The 24,696-nt window shown below is 44.3% G+C and overlaps 1 protein-coding gene across 1 annotated transcript in view; it reads right to left on the bottom strand.

The window, feature by feature from the left end:
* Positions 1–6,358: 6,358 nt before the first annotated feature.
* kcnh6b (potassium voltage-gated channel, subfamily H (eag-related), member 6b) overlaps positions 6,359–24,696 on the bottom strand; it is a 32,864-nt gene continuing 14,526 nt past the window's right edge. Inside the window, exons 3-12 of the mRNA XM_035743945.2 lie at positions 14,763–15,188; positions 13,898–14,291; positions 13,475–13,701; positions 12,812–13,064; positions 11,794–11,987; positions 11,495–11,606; positions 11,147–11,407; positions 10,819–11,008; positions 8,957–9,149; positions 6,359–8,826 (exon numbers count right to left, since the gene is read on the bottom strand). Of these exons, the coding sequence (XP_035599838.1) occupies positions 8,542–8,826; positions 8,957–9,149; positions 10,819–11,008; positions 11,147–11,407; positions 11,495–11,606; positions 11,794–11,987; positions 12,812–13,064; positions 13,475–13,701; positions 13,898–14,291; positions 14,763–15,188 (2,535 nt within the window). The 3' untranslated portion in view covers positions 6,359–8,541. The remainder of the gene's footprint in view (positions 8,827–8,956; positions 9,150–10,818; positions 11,009–11,146; positions 11,408–11,494; positions 11,607–11,793; positions 11,988–12,811; positions 13,065–13,474; positions 13,702–13,897; positions 14,292–14,762; positions 15,189–24,696) is intronic.

A 24,696-nucleotide genomic window follows, 5' to 3' on the forward strand; every position in this document is an offset into this window, starting at 1 on the left:
CTAGTTTATCACCTGACAGTTTGTTAACAAGCCATATTGACGTGATCTGTTATTAGCTCGCTCATTCGATGTGGCCCATCAGTCAATGTAACTTGTCTGTCAGCAGAAATCGTGCTTAAACACACTTTCTTCTCTGCAGAGCCTCTCAAGCTCTGTCAGGTTGGATGGGGAGCGTCACTGCACAGCTGTTTTCAGGTCTCCACATGGAGGTTTGATCAGGTTCGGGCTCTGGCCAATTCTCAGCGACTTGTCCGAAGCCACTCCTGCGTTGTCTTGGCTGTGTGCTTAGGGTCATTGTCCTGTTGGAAGGTGAACCTTCTCCCCAGTCTGAGGTCCTGAGCGCTCTGTAGCAGGTTTTCATCAAAGAACTCTGTACTTTGCTTCGTTAGTCTCCCAGTCCCTGCCGCTGAAAAACATCCCCACGCATGATGCTACCGCCACCATGATTCACCGTAGGGATGGTGCCCGGTTTCCTCCAGATGTGACACTTGGTATTCAGTCCAAAGAGTTCAATATTGGTTTCATCATCAGACCAGAGAATATTGTCTCTCTTTTTCTTTAGGTGCCAAAAGGCTGTGCCTTTTACTGAGTGGCTTCTGTCTGGCCACTCTACCATAAAGGCCTTATTGGTGGAGTGCTGCAGAGATGGTGGTCCTTCTAGAAAGTTCTCCCATCTCAGAGGAACTCCGGAGCTCAAGGTCTTTTTTTTTTCTACCCCGTTTTCTCCCCAATTTCGTGGTATCCAATTGTTTAGTAGCTACTATCTTGTCTCATCGCTACAACTCCCGTACGGGCTCGGGAGAGACGAAGGATGAAAGACATGCGTCCTCAGATACACAACCCAACCAAGCCGCACTTCTTCTTAACACAGCGCGCATCCAACCCGGAAGCCAGCCGCACCAATGTGTCGGAGGAAACACTGTGCACCTGGCAACCTTGGTTAGCGCGCACTGTGCCCGGCCCGCCACAGGAGACGCTGGTAAGCAATGAGACAAGGATGTCCCTACCGGCCAACCCCTCCCTAACCCGGACAGTGCGTGGCCCCACTGACCTCCTGGTCGCGACCGGTTACAACAGAGCCTGGGCGCGAACCCAGAGTCTCTGGTGGCCAGGTGGCGCCCTTAACCACTGCGCCACCCGGGAGGCCCCGACCAAGGCCCTTTTTACTCGACTTTCTCAGTTTGGCCGGGCGGCCTGCTCTAGGAAGAGTCTTGGTGGTTCCAAACTTCTTCCGTTTAAGAATGATGGAGGCCACTGTGTTCTTTTGGACCTTCAATGTTACGGTTACCTTCCCAAGATCTGAGCATCAAAACAATCCTGTCTCTGAGCTCTACGGACAATTTCTTTGACCTCATGGCTTGGTGTTTGCTCTGACGTACACTGTCAGTTGTGTGCCTTTTTATAATTTTTTAAAAATGTCCATTCAGTTGAATTTACCCCAGGTGGACTCCAATCAAGTTGTAGAAACATCTCAAGGATAATCAATGGAAACAGGACACACCGGAGCTCAATTGGAGCTCAATTTCGAGTCTCATAGCAAAGGGTCTGAATACTTATGAAAATAAGTTATTTCTGTGTATTTTTTATAATTTAGTCAACATTTCTAAAAACCTGTTTTTGCTTTGTCATTGTGGGGGTGAAAAACTATTGCATCCATTTTATAATAAGGCTGTTGATGGGGGTCATGATAGGGGCTGCACCAAATGATTGATGTATTATAATAATTGATTATGCTTATGTTGTATTAATAGAAGGAAGGGCTGTAAGACCCCTCCCCCTACATTTATAGGGCCCTGGACTACAGATTAGCAATATATGCATTACAAGGTTTAATATTATTCCACAGTTCTTTTCTAGTCTCTGCTTCTTATATGAAATGGTCTGAGAGATGTGTTATTGCAGTCAAAACAGGGTGTCTGTGAGAAAGCGCCTCAAGGCTAAAAGAGATTCATAGACACAGAACCCTGCAGGGGAGTGAAAGAGTTAAGTCAGACATACCACTATAAAGCAACTTGGGGAGTGGACAATTACTGCGGAGCCCTTAAACACTGGAACAATTGTTCTCTCCTGCAAGTTTGTGTAACTGTATATGCATAGGCTTGGTCTCATGGGTAGAAGGTGTTGACATAGGTAGTTACATTACTAGGGGTTGACTGCAAGCATATTAAAGCAACTTGGACCCTTTTCTATTTTGCAGAACTTATTCGGAAAAATGTGTGCATTCCTGTTGTCAACTTCTGTCTGCAATTGCATTAATAAATGAATGATTGATTGATTTACTTAAAGATATTGTCTGATTACTGATTTCACCAATAAGCAAATAATTGACAAGGAACAAGGAACCTACCCCAACACTGTAACAAAATGTGAATTAAGTCCAGGGGTCTGAATACTTTCCGAATGCACTGAATACTCCCAGCAGGCCCAGTTATTCAGGAAAGCTTAACGTGCTCTGCCTCCTCTCCAATCCGAGTGGCTATTCCTCACACACCTAGAACTTATCTCTTTAAAGTAGCCTAAATATTTGTCATTTAACTTGTAAAATGTTTGACCTTTTTACATGTGGCATAAACACAACCAGTCAATGTTCTCATCTGATTTAGGCTACTTCAAAAGCATTCTGTGCACATTTTCATTCTAAATATAATTCCATCATCCAAACTGTGTAGAATGGGGAAAAATACATCTGTTACCAAACACCAAGATTGCCAACCCTTTGATACTGGGTAGGCCTACAAGATGGGGAGGGATGTAGCCCTGTTCTGTTTGTCGAGATTGACAGTAGTCTATTTGATTGTGGTGTTCAAAACACACCACGATATTGAAGCGCCCGAAGTCTGTATGCTTTGCTTATTGGTTGTTTAGCACATTGGCACAGAAACCTGTTGTTGGAAAAATGATTGTGTATATTTTATATAATTATAGATGTAGCATCAGTGTTGAACCTGCCAAGCTGATCATTCTCTGCAGTTGACTCTGATTGTAGTCTAATGAAACATGCAGGGAAGAGTTGGCTCATCCGGAGGTCAGTGAACACCCCCACACACACCCCCCATCACCGCACCCCTCAAAGTGGATTATAGCACAAAGTGACAAAGGCTTTTGAAGGATAAGTGGAAATCATGTTAATTTTTTGTACTTTGAGAACTATCCCTTCAAGGTACATCAACTTCACCAACACTTCAGTTTAGCTGGATAGATGGGTTGGCTACATGGAAAAGTGGAGGCCAGTACAGGAAGGAAGAGAATGGACTCGATAAGCCACTTCCATCTTGCAGTCTGTATTTAACAGAGAAATAGCAGACGAAAAAGAGAGGATTGTGGTGTCAGATCATCAGTGAATCCCAAACCAGCCCCTCGACCTTACCAACTTACCCAGTGGGTCCTCTGTTGTCACGTGTTGATGACTAGAGGTTGACTTCAAAAGTGGCTATTGTATCAAATAAACCCATCAACTTTGGGACCAATGACTGTATACATTGTGTACAAAATGTTAATGGTCCACCACCGAAAGGATATCCATCCAACTAGACACAACTGTGGGAAGCATTGGAGTCAACATGGGCCAGTATCCCTGTGGAACACATTCGAACACCTTGACCCAACTGATTGAGGCTGTTCTGAGGGCAAAGGGGATGCAACTCAATATAAAGGGAGGTGTTCTTTATGTTTTGTGTGGATAAAGCCATTGATCACATGACATGATTCATTCCTATGTGAAGACTCAATAGTGCATTTGAAACCCAGGAAGTCGGTTAAGGTGGGAGATTTCGGTAGACAGGGAGAATCTCAATTCCATTCTCCCCGTGTCCTCACTCCCCACCTCAAATAAAATATTTTTTAATTTGTCACGCTTCATAAACAGCCGGTGTAGACTAACTGTGAATTGCTTACTTTCGGGCCATTCCCAACAATGTAGAGAAACATGGAAAAATAATAGAACTCAAATAAATACACATTGAGTAACGATAACTTTGCTATGTGCAGGGGTACGAGGTAATTGAGGTAGATACGTACATAGGGGTAAAGTGACAAGGCAACAGGATAAATCATAAGCAGTAGCAGCAGCGTATGTGATGAGTCTAAAGAGTTAGTGAAAAGGGGTCAATACAGATAGTCCGGGTTGCTAATTGGTTAACTACACTGAACATAAACGCAACGTGTGAAGTGTTTGCCCCATGTTTCATGAGCTAAAATAAAATATCACAGAAATGTTCTATTTGCACAAAGCTTATTTCTCTAATTTTGTGCATAAATTTCTCCGTTGCTGCGATAGTCCATTCACCTGACAGATGTGGCAAATCAAGAAGCTGATTTAACGGCATGATCATTACACATTGTAATGTGCTGGGGACAATAAAAGTCCACTCTAAAATGTGAAGTTTTGTCACCCAACACAATGCCACAGGTATCTCAAGTTTTGAGGGAGCGTGCAATTGACATGCTAAACTGCAGGAATGTCCACCAGAGCTGTTGCCAGAGAATTGACTATTCATTTCTCATAAGCCACCTCCGTCATTTTAGAGAATTTGGCAGTACGTCCCACCAGCCCCAGAACTGCAGACTACGTGTATGGCATTGTGTGGGCCAGCGGTTTGCTGAGTGCCCCACGGTGACATGGTTATGGTATGGGCAGGGTAAGCTAAGGCCAACGAACACAATTGCATTTTACCGATGGCAATTTGAATGCACAGAGATACCGTGACGAGATCCTGAGGCCCGTTGTCATGCCATTCATCAACCACCATCACCTCATGTTTCATCATAATAATCCACAGCCTCATGTTGCAAGGATCTGCACACAATTCCTGGAAGCTGAAAATGTCCCAGTTCTTCCATGGCCTGCATACTCACCAGACGTGTCACTTATTTAGCATGTTTGGGATGCTCTGGTTCGACGTGTATGACAGTTGGTTCCAGTTCTCGCCAATAACTAGCAACTTTGCACAGCCATTGAAGTGGAGTGGGACAAAATTCCACAGACCACAATCAACAGCCTGATCAGCTTTATGCTAAGGAGATATGGCAAATGGTGGTCACGGACCAATTTTCTGATCCGTGCCCCAACTTTTTTTTACATTTAAGGTACTGTGACAGATGCATATCTGTATTCCCAGTTGTGAAATCTATAGATTAGGATTTATTTTTTCAATTGACTGACTGACTTGTATGAACTGTAGCTCAGTAAAATCTTTTAAATTGTTGTACCAGCTCTGACGCTCGTCGCATGTGGCAGGGTTTGCAAACTATTATGGACTACAAAGAAAACCCAGCCGCGAGCTGCCCAGTGACATGAGCCTACCAGGCGAGCTAAATGCCTATCATTCTCGTTTCGAGACAAGAAACACGGAAGCATGCATGAGAGCAACAGCTGTTCCGGAGGACTGTGTGATCACGCTCTCTGTAGCTGATTTGAGCAAGATCTTTTAAACAGGACCGCCTGGCCAGACGGATTACTAGGATGTGTACTCCGAGCATACGTGGATAATCAGGCAAGTGTCTTCACTGACATTTTCAACCTTTACCTGACCAAGTCTGTAATACCTACATGTTTCAAGCAGACCACCATAGTCCCTATGCCCAAGAAAGCGAAGGTAACCTGCCTAAATGACTACCGCCCCGTAGCACTCATGTCTGTATCCATGAAGTGCTTTTAAAGGCTGGTCATGACTCGCATCATCCTGGAAACCCTAGACCCACTCCAATTCACATACCACCCCAACGGATCCACAGATGAGATCACATAGTTGTCCGGAACAGCTGGTTCTCTCATACATGGTTCAGTGTTGCTTGCCTCGACGCAAGCATTGAAGTCATTTAGCTCATCTGGCGTACCACTGGGCAGCTTGCTGCTGTGTTTCCCTTTCGTAATCCGTGATAGTTTGCTTGCCTTGCCTCATCCAACGAGTGTCAGAGCTGGCCTCGGGCTCTGGGATGGGCCTCTGGCTTTCTCATCTAATGGGTTTTAAGAAGGCGAGGAGTATGTATTGAGATTCTCCCATAATATGCGCAGTTTGAGCTAGTCCAGGAAGTGTCGTTGCAGGCTAGCTCAGTGCCTCCCCCTCTCATTGAGTATGTCAAGTTGAAGGCCAACCGGGGTACTGCCGGCTATTGGCTACGACGTTAAAATCATCAGTTCAAGGACATACATCTGTTGTAGTAGTTATTATTGGTAATAATAGGTACCATTATTGTCTTAAATTTGTATTTATTTTTTACACAAAGATTGCCATTTTCCCTTTCTCTATAATGGGGGATCCTGTTTTCTGCAAATAATGCCTGCAGTACTGCGATCAGCCTTGAACTTTGTGGCTTCAATGAGAGAGAGCAGTCATTCTCCCCTGTTCGGGAGACACTGGTGACGTGAATGATGCGGTTCATGTTCCACATTTAAATAAGAAGATTAGCATGAAATAATTTCTTATAATTTTACAAAAAACAAACTCTAACAGTTAAACATTTAATTTGGGAGGCATTTCAAATGTTACATGTGTCAATTCTCAATCGCCCCATAGCACTCACTTCTGTCATCATGAAGTGCTTTGAAAGACTAGTCAAGGATCATATCACCTATGACCTACTTCAATTTCCTTATCGCCCAATAGATTCACAGACGATGCCATCGCACTGCACACTGCCCTATCCCATCTGGACAAGAGGAATACCTATGTAAGAATGTTGATCATTGACTGTAGCTCAGCATTCAACACCATAGTACCCTCCAAGCTCATCATTAAGCTAGAGACCCTGGGTCTGAACCCCGCCCTGTGCAACTGGGTCCTGGACTTCCTGACGGGCTGCCCCCCAGGTGGTGAAGGTAGGAAACAACACCTCCACTTTGCTGATCCTCAACCCTGGGACCCCACAAGGATGCATGCCCTCTTGTACTCACTGTTCACCTATGAATGCGTGGCCACGCACGCCTCCAACTCAATCATCAAGTTTTCAGATGACAACAGTAGCGGGCCTGATTACCAACAATGATGAGACAGCCTACAGGGAGGTGGTGAGGGCCCTGGGAGTGTGGTGCCAGGTAAATAACCTCGACCAAGGTCAACAAAACTAAAGCTCTGATCGTGGACTTCAGGAAACAGCAGAGAGATCACCCCACCCCCCCCATCCACAGATGGGACCGCAGTGGAAAAGGTGGAAAGCTTCAAGTTCCTCGCCTTACACATCACTGACAAACTGAAATGGTCCACCCACATAGACAGTGTGGTGGAGAAGGCAAACTTTTACAGATGCACAATTGAAAACATTCTGTTGTGCTGTATCACTGCCTGGTACAGCAACTGCACTGCCCGCAACCACAGAGCTCTCCAGAGGGTGGGGCGGTCTGTTCAACGCATCCTACCGGGGGCAAGCTACCTGCCCTCCAGGACAGCACTCGATGTCACTGGAAGGTCAAAAAGATCAAGGACTACAACCACCTGAGCCACTGCCTGTTCACCTCGTTATCATCCATTAGGTGAGGTCAGTACAGGTGCATTAAAGCTGGGACCGAGAGACTGAAAAAACAGCTATCTCAAGGCCATCAGACTGTTAAATAGCCATCACTAGCACATTAGAGGCTGCTGCCCTATATACATAGACTTGAAATCACTGGCCAGTTAAATAATGGAACACTCGTCACTTTAATGTTTATATATTTTGCATTACTCATCTCATATTTGTATATACTGTATTCTATCCTATTCTACTGTATCTTAGTCAATGTTGCTCGTCCAAATATTTATTTAGTCTTAATTCCATTCCTTTACTTTAGATTGTGTATATTGTTAGATATTACTGCACTGTTGGAGCTGGAAACAAGCATTTCGCTACACCCACAATAACATCTGCTAAACATGTATGTGACATATACATTTGATTTGAAGTGGCTATTTGAGGGTCGAATTAGCCCCTACACCCACTAATTTTCACTCCCTCTGCTTTGGGACATTTGCAAATGTCGGAGGAGCGCGTGAATGCGCAAATGGAAGGACAAGGGGAAGGGGGTGACATGGAATTCAGCCTTTCCATAAACAACCTCAACCCCCTCCCCTAGGCACTTAATCTTAAAGGGGAAGTTCAGTGTTTTTCAACTTGAGGTTTTTCACCCTGAAAGTGTTGTATGAGCCATGAGAATCGTATTCATGGTTCGGTTTTCTCTGAACAGCCATTAGTCTTCAGCTAACCCTAGCCGACGCTAGCAAAAAATCTAGGAAAGTGATGGGGGCATCCAGTACTTGTATAAACATGGCCAAAACAACTGTAATCAACTCATTATTTGGTTTGACGTTACCTGATTTAACCTTTTTTGTACAGTTCCGCATGTCATGTCCCCATCAATTTCAGATTTTTTTGGCTAGTGGTGGCTAAAGTTAGCAGGACTTTAACGGCTGTTTAAGCTCATCCACCTACTCCGATCTCAGTACATAGGGGTTAGGGGCTGTTAAAGGGCAGGGCCTGGAAAGACATGTTCTGCTACTATCTTGCAATCTGTATATGAGTGGAAGCAGTCTGTAGGATCCCAGGTTTGGGGAACTAGGGACAGGGGTCTCAGGTCACAGAAAGCACAGGATCTGAGCGATGTTTCTGGATCTCCGCCTGCCCTGAGGCGTCCAGGTTCCCGGGCAACGAGGGGAAGCGGAGGCTGCCACTTAGTCTGGACGTTTCCATGAGAGACAGTGACCGCTTGACCATCGGCTGGGAGGAGAGTGGCACGGTCGGCTCCATCTCCGGGGTGGCGGACATGGTGTCGTCGGACTCTACAGTCAGATGGATACCGCTGGACAGCGACTCCTGGGATTTCAGGGGTAACTTGAGGTCAGGCTGGGCAGAGCTCTACAACAAAACAATCAAGGGTGAGTAATTCAGTCACAGGTTGGAGGTTTAACTGCAGTAACACAGCTTCTGTGAATGTTTCAGGTGCTTTGACAGATTTTGTTTTTGTGTTCACCATCAGAATTCCTACCTGCGTGGATGCTTGGTTGTCTATCTGTATGGGTGGGATCTGGTACATGGTGTGCAACACTGGCGCTCCCGTCCCATATAGGCCAGGTGAGTCTATGGCTGACACAGTGCTGTAAGCGGGCGGTACCGGCGTTATCTGCCTTTGGAGCAGCTGCAGGATGACGTTGATATCGGCAGTCATTTGAATCTCCAGTCTGGTATTGGAGGGATAAAGGGGGCAGAAAGAGGGAAGGAAAAGGAGGATTACAAAGTAGCCATGTATTCACTGTTGCCATTAAAGACCTTCCAGATAACGACCTTCCAAGATAACTGGAATGTCTCTCTTGTCAAAGTTAGTCTAACTCCATAAGCTCCAGTTTGTTAATGTGGGGAGTGGGGGTACAGGAACTGCTTTTGTTTGAATTGGAGATTGTCCCTTTGAAGGTAAAGTATAAATGAAAACATTTGACTGATTTACAGTTCATAAATCAGTCAGATTTCGTATGACTGAGAATACAGATATGCATCTGTTGGTCACATACCTTAAAAAAAAAAAAGTAAGGGTATGGATCTGTGAACAAGTCAGTATCTGGTATGACCACCATTTGTCTCCTATAGCGCTACATCTCCTTTGCATAAAGTTGACTGTAGCCTGCGGAACGTTGTCCCACTCCTCTTCAATGGCTCTGCAAAGTTGCAAGATATTGGCAGGAACTGGAACACGCTGTTGTACACATTGAACCAGAACATCCCAAACGTGCTCAATGGGTGACATGTCTGGTGCGTATACAGGCCATGGAAGAACTGGGACATTTTCAGGCTCGAGGAATTGTATACAGCTGCTTGCAACGTCGGCTGTGCATTATCATGCTGAAACATGAGGTGATGGTGGCGGATAAATGGCACGACAATGGGCCTCGGGATATCGTCACGGTATCTCTATGCATTCAAATGGCCATGGATAAAATGCAATTTTGTTCATTGACTGTAGCTTATGCCTGCCCATACCATAACCCCGCTGCCACCATGCGTCACTGTTCACAACAGCAAATCGCTCACCCACACAAGGCCATTCATCTGTGACATCTGCCCGGTACATGTGAAACTGGGATTCATTCATGAAGAGTATACTTCTCCAGCGTGACAGTGGCCATCCAAGGTGAGCATTTGCCCACTGAAGTCGGTTACGATGCCGAACTACAGTCAGGTCAAGACCCTGGTGAGGACGACCACGCAAGTTAGCTTCCCTGAGACAGTTTCTTCAGTTGTGCAAAACCCACAGTTTCATCAGCTCGGTGAAGAAGGTGAAGAAGCAGGATGTGGAGGACCTGGGCTGGCGTGGTTACACATGGTCTGCGGTTGTGAGACCGGTTGGACATACTGCCAAATTCTCTAAAAGACATTGGAGGTGGCTTACGGTAGAGAAATTAACATTCAATTCTCTGGCAACAGCTCTGGTGGACATTCCTGCTGTCAGAATGCCAATTGCACGCTCCCTCAACTTGAGACATGTGTGGCATTGTGTTATGGCTTTTATTGTCCCCAGCACAAGGAGCAACTGTGTAATGATCATGCTGTTTAACCAGTTTCTTGATATGCCACACCTGTCAGCTGGCTGGATTATCTTGGCAAAGGAGAAATTCTCACTAACAGGGATGTAAACAAATTAGTGCACAAAATGTGAGCTAAATGTTATTTTTTTGTGCATATGGAACATTTCTGGAATCTTTTATTTCAGCTCAGGAAACATTTGATTTCAGATGGTATCAGCCAACGTTGCACCCTAGGTAAGTTGAAAATAAGCTAAAACGTGCAGGCTCAACTGTTTGTCTGGCTCGACTGTTGAAAATAGTTTTGTAATAGTAAGAGTGTTGATCCTCGCACCTGTTGAGCTGTGACTGTAGTAGTTCCAGTCGGGACTCCAGCTCACTGGGCCTCTCCTCTATGAACGGGGGCGGGTGGTATGAGGTCCGAACCGAAGAGGAGCGCCACTGCCTGTTGGAGTACTGGACCGACTGCCTCTCTGGCCAGTATTGAACATACCCAGACATGTTCGGTGAGAGGTTAGAGGTGGCTGGAAACATTTACAGAGTGTTGTTGATCAACTGATGTCTTTTTGAATCTTTTGGGATTTTGAATCCGCAACCCTCCGGTCCAGTAATGCTACATATCATACAATTGAAATGGAGGTACCATACTGCTCATACTGTACCTGGTTGAGCCCTGTCCATGGGGGCCCCTCTGCCCACTGTGGCGCCACTAGGGGGCTTCAGCTGCACTACTGAGGGGGAGTATTCCAGCCAATTGTCGTCCGGAGGGTACAGCTCCACCTTGCCCCCTTGGGTTAGGTGCTTGTTTAGGTCCTCGCTGGACTGGGAGCAAGGCGACTCACAGCTGCAGCCCTCCTCCCAGTGGGGCTGTGGGACCGAATGGCGTTGGCGGTAGGGGTACGGGTCATCCTGGTCCATGCCGTCTGTCCAAATGTGAATGTAAAAAAATTTCATACAGCTAGCTCGCTTGATACATACAGACCCTGATTCAACTAATCAACTTAACTTACCAGGACCGTTGCGACAGTCCAGGGAGTGTCCCCTGTGTCGTGGCTTACTACGACTGTATCCACAATCATCACCAGAATCATCAGCCAACAGTAATGGTGGGACCTGGTCAGCCTGACATACAGAAATAGCAAGACACAAACTGAACACATCCCAATACACTGATACAGTGCCAACGATCCCATTTCATTGGACACAGTGAACCAAAAGGATCTTATTCACCAATACCATAAATATCCCAAATAAAAATGTGTACATTTTCTCAGTTTAGCCACGTGTGTGTGTGTGTTTTTCTTCTTACGTCTCTTAGGTCAAAGGTGAACTCCAAGTTTGCCCAAAAGTTGTCGGCAAAGCCTGGATAAATGTCTAGAACTTCGAGCAGGTCATCCCTCTGAATCCGGTGCAGGTCACAGTAAGTGATGGCGCGCACGTCAGAGTTGGACTTGCCTGGCTCTGCATACATGTGGATAGGCTCCCCAAAGATGTCATTCTTCCCTACAGGATAGAGGAAGGGAGACAGTGAGAGTAAATGAAGGGGGATGGCATCACTTATCTCATCACAGATGGCTGTTATTTTAAAGAATTCCGAACTATAGGATGTAGTTACTGTATATAATTCACATCTGTTTAAGAGGAAACTATTTAGCTGTAGCCTGGCTGGTCTAGTGGCAATGCCGCAGCCTCCAGCACACGTCTACGGTGTCGGCATAGGTTCGAGTCTGGCCTACGGCTCTTTGACAACTTCACTATCCTTCCTACCACTGTCATTCTATATCTGTTCAATAAAATCAGAAAATACCTTAAATAGAATAGAGCATGATCTTTAGAAACTACATTTACATTTCTAAAATAGTTTGAAAGACATCAATGACTAACATATAGCTAAAGTCAATGCAGCAGATCTGACACGTATTTTTTTTAACTAGGCAAGTAGGTTAAGAACAAATTATTATCTACAATGACGGACTACCAAAAGGCAAAAGGCTTCTTGCGGGGACGTGGGGCTGGAATTAAAAAAAAATAATAATATAGGACAAAACACACATCACTACGAGAACACAACACTACATAAAGAGAGACCTAAGACAACAACATAGCATGGCAGAAACACGAAAACTCAGCATGGTAGCAGCACACAACATTGTACAAACATTATTTGGCACAGACAACAGCACAAAGGGCAAGAAGGTAGAGACAACAATATCACGCCAAGCAGCCACAAGTGTCAGTAAGAGTGTCCACGATTGAGTCTGTGAATGAAGAGATTGCGATGAAACTGCTGCAGCGAACTGAACAATAGATTGCATAGCCTTCCTTACCCAGTATGGCCACCACGACATCATCATGAGTGACCTGGATGGTACCGCGAGTGATGAAGAAGAGAGAGTTGAGGATGTCTCCAGAGTGGATGAGTGTATCCCCTGGTGGGGCATGCACAGTCTTGAAGCACATTGCCAGAGCCCGCAGACAGGCCTTGCTGCCCCCCCGGAAAGCCTTGCAGTTTTGCAGCAGACTGCGGTTCAGGTGCAGACATATATCAGCCTGCAAGCACTCTGGAAAACCCTTCAGCACCTTGGGAGGAAGATGGAAAGTCAACATAAATGTCAAAATCAGTCATCTTGCAATAGGGCATTCTCACTGTAAACTGAGTTTTCAGCACTGCAGTTTATTACGCTGGATGCCTTGGGGATTTGTATAGATTTGTTGACCAGAAGATAGTCTACAGGTATAATGCTTTATAACATGTTATAAGCACATAGCCTTTATAATTTCTTAAGGCTTATAATATGTTATTTCTCAATGTACTACACCTTAACTGACTGAAAATGGCTGGTGTTTAGTCAGGATCATGATGGCAGGATTATAAGACATAAGGAGGTCATACATGCTCATGATAAGTCTTACAATGCATTATAACTGCATCATAATGCATTATACCTGCAGGTTTTACGTAAAGTGTTACCGAAGAAAGTGTTTCTTACGAGTTTGGTGGCCGGTTTTCTACTCACTGCATTCATGTCAATGCCATTGGTGTAGGACCAGGCGTGCTGGAAATACTCCTCCAGGCGGTTGCGAAGCCCGCTGGGGATCTGGTGGAAGCGGATAAACTCCTTGACCCGCAGCATCTGGGTGTGGTAGCGCGTCGTCCCCGAGTATAGGCGCTGGATGATGGCCGACACATTTCCAAAGATGCTGGCGTACATGAGAGCTGGAGGATGAGGAGGAGCCAATGGGGCTTAAAAAGGCTTATGTCAACAATTGCACGTTGATAATGCAGTATACGTGACATGATAAAAATATCTTGCAGTTGTTGACATAAGTATTTATGAAATGTGCTACTTTTGAATGCAGTGTGTATGGATTGTGAATGTTCTTCTGAGTAAATTGAACATTTAGGAACTTACAGCCAATAACCATAACACAGATGGAGAAGAGCTTCTCTGAGTTGGTGTTGGGGGAGACGTTCCCAAAGCCCACACTGGTCAAGCTGCTGAAGGTAAAGTAGAGTGCGGTGATGTAATAGTCCTTAGCGGACGGACCCGAGCCAGGTTCACTTGCGTTGTACGCCTTGCCCAGCTGCTCAGCCAGGTTGTCCAGCCAACCCGTCTCAGTGTAGGGCCTCTCCACGTAGCCAACAGCGTACCAGATACAGGCCAGCCAATGGGCGATGAGCACAAAGGTGCACATGAGCAGGAAGAGGACAGCGGCCCCGTACTCCGAGTAGCGGTCGAGCTTCCGCGCCACACGAACCAGCCGAAGTAGCCGCGCTGTTTTCAGCAGGCCAATCAAGGTGGCCATCTTTAGTAGGTGGCCATTTATTGAGAATAGTAGCGAGAAGATGGGAAAATAGATGCAGAATGAATTGATGGGAAATGGCTACAGGTTACTAGCAAATTTGGTTTTAAATAAGTAACACAGGAAATGTTCCTGCTTGTTGTCCCTAGTGGGATCTGATACCTGCTCTCCCACGGGAGAAACCAGCATCTTGACCATTAGATCAAAAGGGAATTCTTTCTTGGACTGATGGCAACTGATTATTTTAAAATTGCAGACATGGTTACCTCTTCACGAGACCATGTGACCAACTCATGTCCGCTAAATAAGCTTGAACCTTTATATTGTCTTATAAGGGTTATAATATTTTATGCCTATCTGGTTTGTATTTATTCAGGCTCATTGAGATATTAACCCACTTTTGATCTCTTATTAAAGGCCTAAAATGCTTCAAGTAAAGGGGTTAATATTCATCCCAACTTGCTTTATTCTCACCTCGTCAGACCCTGAGCGGAAGATAAGCAGGTCGAAGGGTAGCGCGGCAACCAGGTCGATGGCAAACCACCCCTTGAGGTAATTTACAGCGATCTTCCACGGCTGGGTCACCACCTCGTCGTTGGGGTTGACGAACGTTGTGCGAAAGTTGATCCCGATATCCACGATGAACAGCACATCCACCATGAGGTCCACCATGTTTAGTGGATTGCAGGTATAGCCACAACGCCGCCGCAGCGAGTCCCCACGCTCATCCAATAGGAAGGCGGCCGAGTAGGGGGTGAAGAGGGCTGTGTAGAGGACCAGGAGGAGGATGACCCAGTCCCACGCCGCTTTGACGGGGCTGTAGTGCAGCATGGTCCATGCGTGGGTGACCGGGGCCTCGATTTTGTACTCCGGCAGGACGTCAGCACCCAGAGACAGAACCTAACAGAGATCCAAATTATATTTGAGAGTTTCATTGGCATAGAGTTGGGCCAGAGGCATTCAGCAAGTGCTCGCACACCAATTACTAATCAATACTTATTACTTTGTTAATTCGATTTGAACTAGTGCAACCTGCTGTAGCCTATTGATTGATTGTGTATATGTCCACGTATTGCATTTTCTCAGTAAACAGATACGGTGCCTTGAGAAAGTATTCACACCCCGTTACCTTTGCCACGTTTTGTGTTACATCCTGAATTTAAAATGGATTCAATTTCGAAATGTTTACAATTTAAAAACTGAAATGTTTTTAGTCAATAAGTATTCAACCCCTTTGTCATGGCAAGCCTAAATAAGTTCAGGAGTAAAACTTTGCTGAAGTCGCATAAGTTGCATGGACTCACTTTGTGTGCAATAAGTGTTTAACATGATTTGTTTAATGACTACCCCATCTCTGTACCCCCATAAACTAGGTCCCTCAGTTGAGCAGTGAATTTCAACCACAAAGACCAGGGCAGTTTTCCAATATCTTGCAAACCTATTGGTAAAATAGTTTTTTTTTTAAGCAGACATCGAATATCCCCTTTGAGCATGATGAAGATTATTTACACTTTGGATGGTGTATCCAGTCACTACAACGATGCAGTTGCCAATGTACCCAGTCACTAACTCAGTTTCTGAAGAGGAAAAAGCTCAGGGATTTCACCGAGGCCAATGGTGAATTTAAAACCGTTAGAGGTTAATGGCTGTGATATGAGAAAACTGAGGATGGATCAACAACATTGCAGTTACTCCACAATATTAACCTAATTGGAAGAATGAAAAGAAGGAAGCCTGTACAGAATAGAAATATTCAAACACATGCATCCTTTTTGCAACAAGGCACTAAAGTAACATGCTGACCAGATCGCCATTGCGTGTATGTCGATTTTTTTCCACCCACACCAGACGCGATCGGGACACACAGGTTGAAATATCAAAACAAACTCTGAACCAACTATATTCATTTGGGAACAGGTTGAAAAGTATTAAAAATGTATGACAATAGCTAACTAGCTTTCTGTTGCTAGTTAATTTGTCCTCTAATCTGATGATTAATCCACAGATGAAAGGGTAACGTTAAACTGAGTTAGTTTCTAGTAATCTTCTACAGGCTTGTTCTTTGGACTTCATATGGTGGTTGGCAACCAACTAAGGTGCATTGCCACAACAGACTGGAGTGTGGACCTCAGTTCAGCTTCCAATCACTCACCTGGGTATATGATCCTAATTACTAATGAGATGGGAGAGGCAGGACTTGCAGCGCGTCACAAATAGAACCAAGTTCTATTTTAGCGCCTGGCTATACAGACGCGCGTGAGCAGTGGGGGTGTAATGATTGAATAACATGTATGTGTAAATGTATTTTGCAGCACATGAGACGTGAGCTGTGTGGTCAGCACACAGTTGCTACGAAATTAACTTTGTCCTGAATAGAAAAAGTGTTATGTTTGAGGCAAACCAATACAACACATTACTGAGTATCACTCTCCATATTTTCAAGCATAATGGTGGCTGCATCATGTTATGGGTATGCTTGTATCTTTAAGGATTTGAGTTTTGAGGATAAAAAGAAACAGAATGGTGCTCGGCACAGAAAAAACCTAGACAACCTGGTTCAGTCTGCTTTCCATCAGTAGGACAATAACCTAAAACACAAGGCCAAATCTACACGAGTTGCTTACCAAGAAGACCGTGAATGTTCCTGAGTGGCCAGGTTACAGTTTGGACTTAAATCTACTTAAAATCTATGGCAAGACCTGAAAATGGTTCTCTAACAATGATCAACAACCAATTTGACAGAGCTTGAATATTTAAAAAAAATAGTAAATAGCCAAATGTTGCTCAATCCAAGTGTGGAAAGCTCTTAGAGACTTACCCAGAAAGACACAACTGTAAGTCAAGTGGTATAAATACTTTCTAAAGGGACATGTTACATAGAGGGTGAGATTGAAATAGGCTCATTTATACTCACATTGATGTACATTTCTGTCTATTGTATTCACTATTTAAAAACATTAAAATATATATTCAAGCACTTCCTCCACCATGTACTACATAACAAACACACACAAAAACAACAGTTCATAAAGAACAAGTTTTAAAGTTTTTTGCTCGTTACTTAAAATGTTTAATCTTACCTTGAACGTAGTAATCTGCGTAAGAAAAACAAATCTGTGGTTCGGATTTGTAAATATCTTCTGTAGTTGTTTCCCCATTTATCCTATTGTGTTTTTGGTTAGCCATGGCTAAAGTTAGTTGAAGTTGGTGGTTTAAACCAACACTGGATTACAGTTTCTCCTAGCCCACTTTCAGGGTCAAAATAAATGTAAATATATATTAAAAAATATATATTGTCCTTTAAAGGTCTAATGCAGCTGTTTTTATCTCAATATCAAATTATTTCTGGGTAACAATTAAGTACCTTACTGTGATTGTTTTTCAATTAAAATGGTCAAAAAGAAACAATAGCTTCTCAGCAAAGAGCAATTTCTCAAGCAAGAATTTTGCTAGGACTGTCAGTGGTCTGAGTGGCGAGGGGAAAACTAGTTTTTATTTGCAGAGTTTTGGAAGTCTTTCTTTTTGGTCTACTAACTAATTGACCGCCTTAACAAAGCCATCCAGACCAGTTCTTATGGACAAAGTAGTCAACTATTGTCTATCACAATCCCAGCATAGCAATAGTGTCGCTGATGAACTCCAGATCACATAGAAAAGACAACAGATAGCTAGCTGTAAGGTATTTTCTCCCTTTCACATTTATAGTTGGAGAGGAATAAGGGATCTTGCTGTCTGATAACCTTGTCTGTGATTATGTTCATAATCAATCAGGCGTGAGATCGGGGGAACACCTGTGTTTACAAACTGACTCTAGTCCTCAAATACTGTCCCATCTGGTGGACGTCTGTGATCTGACTAATTTGCATAAACTGTTGTTCAAAGCAGCATGTGGTCCTGCCTCTCATGAGTGCCGCACCCCGACAAATACACAATACTGATTAGTGATGTTCGGGTTGACTCATAACCCACTGTCCCAACGGTTTAACTGCGGGCCCAGCCTGGACTCAGACTAGACATAGTAACATAGTAAACGTAAATCGTTTGGTATGGTTACATAAGACAGATGGTTACTTACTTACAAATGTACATTTCTATATCATAACACTATATATGTTGACATCAAAGTTAAAGTTTCTGGCGCAGGCGTTCCGCAAGCGACCCACCTCAAAAACATCCGGTGAAATTGCAGAGCACCAAATTCAAAATACAGAAATAGTCATAATAAACATTCATAAAAAATACAAGTGTTATACATTGGTTTAATGAATAACTTCTTGTTAATCCAGCCACTTTGTCAGATTTCAAAAATGCTTTACGGCGAAAGCAAACCATGCGATTATCTGTGGACAGCGCCCTGCTTACAAAAGCATAAACACATTTTACAACCAAGTAAAGGAATTACAAAAGTCATAAATAGCGATAAAATGAATCACTTACCTTTGAAGATATTCATATGGTTGCAGCCACAAGAATCCCAGCTACACAATAAATGTTTGTTTTGTTCAATAAAGTCCCTCTTTATATCCCAAACACTCAGTTTTGTTGGCGCGTTTTGTTGGCACATTTTGTTCAGTAATCCACTGGCTCCAAGGCGGTCAAAACATGCAGACGAATACATCCTAATAGTACCGGTAAAGTTAATCGAAACATGTCAAACGATGTTTATAATTAATCCTCAGGTTGTCAATTGTCTAAATAATCAATAATATATCACCCGGACAATAATGTATTCAATAGAAAGGAAAAACAACGAAGGGTGCACAATCGGTCACGTGCGCAAACCAGCTCTGCATTCTTCCTCAGTCCACTGACAAAAAGAGTCTCATTCTTCTTCATTTTTCAGAAAACAAGCCTGAAATAATGTCTAAAGACTGTTGACATCTAGTGGAAGCCATAGGAACTGCAATCTGGGTCCTAACCCATTAGATACTGTATAGGCATTCAATTGAAAATACCCACATCAAAAAAATCCCACTTCCTGGATGGATTTTCCTCAGGTTTTCGCCTGCCATATCAGTTCTGTTATACTCACAGACATTATTTTAACAGTTTTGCAAACTTTAGAGTGTTTTCCATCCAAATCTATGCATATCATAGCTTCTGGGCCCGAGTAACAGGCTGTTTACTTTGGGCACGCTTCTCATCCAGATGTCGAAATACTGCCCCCAAGCCATAAGAAGTTAAGAAACTGTTAGTTTCAACCTTTGATTCAGTGTCATTTTGATTATGTCCACTCTGCGTGGTATAGTGGGCTATCAAAAAAGCTGGAAAAGAGAATTCAGGTCATGCAAAAATAATTTTCAGGGATATCCTGAATGTCCCCCCCTAGGACCTACATAGGGGTAAAGGGGTTACACGAGGTGGGCTTGTTGCCTTTAGAGTCTAGAGTGGACCTTTAAACTTAATCATATGTTTGACATCTTAAATGATAGTGTCCCAGGTTATATGAAAAAACACATTGATATGGTCTATAACCAACACAGTTACAATACCAGAGCTTGTGTTATGTCTTGTAAAATCCCAAGAGTAAACAGTACTGCATGGAGCACGTTTTTTCTGTACAGGCATTTGTCTATGGAATAGCATCCCCTGGGAGATCAAGCAAGTAGAAATAGCTTTAAAAAAGCAGGCAAAGGTTTTTAATTGGGACAAGGTTGTCAAAGTAAGAGAAACAACTCCACTGCCCCTTGTGCCCCCTACTGCTGGTCAGGTGTATTTATTTGAATGATAGGTATATGAAATGAATAGATTGTTTTAATGTGAAATGAATATGCCTACCTCCTCATGCCTTTTGCACACAATGTATATAGACTCTTTCTTTCTTTTTCTACTGTGTTATTGATTTGTTTATTGTTTACTCCATGTGTAACTCTGTGTTGTTGTCTGTTCACACTGCTATACTTTATCTTGGCCAGGTCGCAGTTGTAAATGAGAACTTGTTCTCAACTAGCCTACCTGGTTAAATAAAAAAAAATGGTTGATTTAAGGTTAGGGAAACGTGCAGTGAATAATGTATTTATGGTTGTTTGTAAAATTGAGGACCACTTTGAGGACCACTTTGGAAACCAGCGTTTTAATTAATGCAGTCAAGTGATATCCTCTGGGTCCACATATTATCATTTATTGTATATGTCTGTTACCCAAAATAAATTAAATTCGACGTCTAGAAACCCAAAGGTTGACTTTGAATCTCATCACGGAGAACTTTAGCATTTTAGTCAATTAGCAGCTTTAACTACCTACTACTTTTTAAGTTACTTTGCCACTACTTAGCAAGTTAGCTAACCCTAACTCTTTTAGCTAACCCAAGACTTAACCCTTTAATCTAATTGATAAACTTAACCTTAACCCTAACTCCAACCCAGCTAATGTTAGCCAGCTAGCTAACGTTAGCCACCTAGCTCGAATTCATAATTTATCATACATTTAGCAAATTACAAATCATTGTATGTTTTGCAAATTCCTAACATATAATATGAATTGTAATTTATAACATATCATAAGAAATGGGTGATGGACATCCACAAATGAATACATACCCTACTAAATGGAGTGTCCCAGATTTACATACAGAATAATACAAAATACTCAGACCAGTTTGGCGGGCCGGTGGGTTTAGGGTCATGAAATATTACTGTGTGGATGAAGAGAGTGCTGGGCGGGATGAACAACGAGAAAACAATACATGAAAAAAATTCATAAAATGTATAATTGTTGTGCAATTTATATCCATCATTTTGGTTTTTCTTTCATTATTTTTTAGGCTATCTAGCATTACTGCATAAGCTTTAGGGACTAACTTTTACATGTGCCAAATAGCCTACATGCCAATCGCTAAACGCTTTTAGGAACCGTCAGAAAAAGTGAACCTTGATCCAATGAAGCAAAAAGGACAATGTTTGAGTTTAATTCAGTAAGGGAAAGCTGTGAAATGGAGAGTTGAAAATAAAGAAAAGGGAGGGCCAGAAAAGTAAGGTTTGGGAAAGATTTGGCGTAATGGAAATAGAGGATGATAGCAATGCCTATGTTACAGTATGTGTGATGATTGTGAGGCGCTATACACATTCGACTGTCACAAGATGGGGACTTCAAATAGGCCTAAGGCACGCCACGGTAGCTTTAGCCTACTGTTCATGTCATGTTTTGTCTTATATTGTCTTGTCATTATGCTTTCCCTTCTGTTCGTTTCCCCCTGCTGGTCTTATTAGGTTCGTTCCCTTTTTCTATCCCTCTCTCTCCCCCTCCCTCTCTCTCCTCTCTCTATGTTCCGTTCCTGCTCCCAGCTGTTCCTCATTCTCCTAACTCACTCATTTAGTCTTTTCACACCTGTCCCCTATTTTGTCCTCTGATTAGAGTCCCTATTTCTCCCCTTGTTTTCCGCTTCTGTCCTTGTCGGATCCTTGTATGATGTTCGCTGTGCTGTGTCTTTGTCTCGCCCTGTCGTGTCTTGTCTCCTTCAGATGCTGCGTGTGAGCAGGTGTCTGAGTCTGCTACGGTCGGTGCCTTCCCGAGGCAACCTACAGTTAATGGTCGAGTCTCCAGTCTGTCCTCGTCACTACGAGTGGATTTAAGTTTTTTATGTTTTGTTTTCTGCTCTGATTGTCCAGGAGTATTGCTTTTATCCTTTACTGGAATAAAGACTCTGTTTTCGCCAAGTCGCTTTTGGGTCCTCATTCACCTGCATAACAGAAGGATCCGACCAAGAATGGACCCAGCGACTACGGATTCTCGTAACACTGCCGTCGAGATCCAGGGAGCCATGCTCGGCAGACACGAGCAGGAATTGTCTGCTGCTCGTCATGCCGTTGAGACCCTGGCCGCTCAGGTTTCCGACCTCTCTGGACAGTTCCAGAGTCTTCGTCTCGTGCCACCTGCTACTTCCTGGTCTGTCGAGTCTCCGGAACCTAGGGTTAATAACCCACCTTGTTACTCCGGGCAGCCCACTGAGTGCCGCTCTTTTCTCACCCAGTGTGATATTGTGTTCTCTCTCCAACCCAACACATACTCAAGAGAGAGAGCTCGGGTTGCTTACGTCATATCACTCCTTACTGGCCGGGCTCGAGAGTGGGGCACAGCTATCTGGGAGGCAAGGGCTGATTGTTCTAACAATTACCTGAACTTTAAAGAGGAGATGATACGGGTTTTTGATCGTTCAGTTTTTGGTAGGGAGGCTTCTAGGGCCCTGGCTTCCCTATGTCAAGGTGATCGATCCATAACGGATTACTCTATAGAGTTTCGCACTCTTGCTGCCTCTAGTGACTGGAACGAGCCGGCGCTGCTCGCTCGTTTTCTGGAGGGACTCCACGCAGAGATTAAGGATGAGATTCTCTCCCGGGAGGTTCCTTCCAGTGTGGACTCTTTGATTGCACTCGCCATCCGCATAGAACGACGGGTAGATCTTCGTCACCGAGCTCGTGGAAGAGAGCGCGCGTTAACGGTGTTTCCCCTCTCCGCATCGCAACCATCTCCTCCCTCCGGCTCAGAGACTGAGCCCATGCAGCTGGGAGGTATTCGCATCTCGACTAAAGAGGGAACGGAGGATCACCAACCGCCTGTGCCTCTATTGCGGACTTGCTGGACATTTTGTCAATTCATGTCCAGTAAAAGCCAGAGCTCATCAGTAAGCGGAGGGCTACTGGTGAGCGCTACTACTCAGGTCTCTCCATCAAGATCCTGTACTACTATGTCGGTCCATCTACGCTGGACCGGTTCGGGTGCTACATGCAGTGCCTTGATAGACTCTGGGGCTGAGGGTTGTTTTATGGACGAAGCATGGGCTCGGAAACATGACATTCCTCTCAGACAGTTAGGAAGCCTACGCCCATGTTCGCCTTAGATGGTAGTCATCTCCCCAGTATCAGATATGAGACACTACCTTTAACCCTCACAGTATCTGGTAACCACAGTGAGACTATTTCCTTTTTGATTTTTCGTTCACCTTTTACACCTGTTGTTTTGGGTCATCCCTGGCTAGTATGTCATAATCCTTCTATTAATTGGTCTAGTAATTCTATCCTATCCTGGAACGTTTCTTGTCATGTGAAGTGTTTAATGTCTGCTATCCCTCCTGTTTCTTCTGTCCCCTCTTCTCAGGAGGAACCTGGTGATTTGACAGGAGTGCCGGAGGAATATCATGATCTGCGCACGGTCTTCAGTCGGTCCAGAGCCAACTCCCTTCCTCCTCACCGGTCGTATGATTGTAGTATTGATCTCCTTCCGGGGACCACTCCTCCTCGGGGTAGACTATACTCTCTGTCGGCTCCCGAACGTAAGGCTCTCGAGGATTATTTGTCTGTGTCTCTTGACGCCGGCACCGTAGTGCCTTCTTCCTCTCCTGCCGGGGCGGGGTTTTTTGTTAAGAAGAAGGACGGTACTCTGCGCCCCTGCGTGGATTATCGAGGGCTGAATGACATAACGGTTAAGAATCGTTATCCGCTTCCCCTTATGTCATCAGCCTTCGAGATTCTGCAGGGAGCCAGGTTCTTTACTAAGTTGGACCTTCGTAACGCTTACCATCTCGTGCGCATCAGAGAGGGGGACGAGTGGAAAACGGCGTTTAACACTCCGTTAGGGCATTTTGAGTACCGGGTTCTGCCGTTTGGTCTCGCTAATGCTCCAGCTGTTTTTCAGGCATTAGTTAATGATGTACTGAGAGACATGCTGAACATCTTTGTTTTTGTCTACCTTGACGATATCCTGATTTTTTTCACCGTCACTCGAGATTCATGTTCAGCACGTTCGACGTGTACTCCAGCGCCTTTTAGAGAATTGTCTCTACGTGAAGGCTGAGAAGTGCGCCTTTCATGTCTCCTCCGTCACTTTTCTCGGTTCTGTTATTTCCGCTGAAGGCATTCAGATGGATCCCGCTAAGGTCCAGGCTGTCAGTGATTGGCCCGTTCCAAGGTCACGTGTCGAGTTGCAGCGCTTTCTAGGTTTCGCTAATTTCTATCGGCGTTTCATTCGTAATTTCGGTCAAGTTGCTGCCCCTCTCACAGCTCTTACTTCTGTCAAGACGTGCTTTAAGTGGTCCGGTTCCGCCCAGGGAGCTTTTGATCTCCTCAAGAAACGTTTTACGTCCGCTCCTATCCTCGTTACTCCTGACGTCACTAAACAATTCATTGTCGAGGTTGACGCTTCAGAGGTGGGCGTGGGAGCCATTCTATCCCAGCGCTTCCAGTCTGACGATAAGGTTCATCCTTGCGCTTATTTTTCTCATCGCCTGTCGCCATCGGAACGCAACTATGATGTGGGTAACCGCGAACTGCTCGCCATCCGCTTAGCCCTAGGCGAATGGCGACAGTGGTTGGAGGGGCGACCGTTCCTTTTGTCGTTTGGACTGACCATAAGAACCTTGAGTACATCCGTTCTGCCAAACGACTTAATGCACGTCAAGCTCGTTGGGCGTTGT

The sequence above is a fragment of the Oncorhynchus keta genome, chromosome 3 (genome assembly GCF_023373465.1).
Source record: "Oncorhynchus keta strain PuntledgeMale-10-30-2019 chromosome 3, Oket_V2, whole genome shotgun sequence".
Taxonomy (NCBI): domain Eukaryota; kingdom Metazoa; phylum Chordata; class Actinopteri; order Salmoniformes; family Salmonidae; genus Oncorhynchus; species Oncorhynchus keta.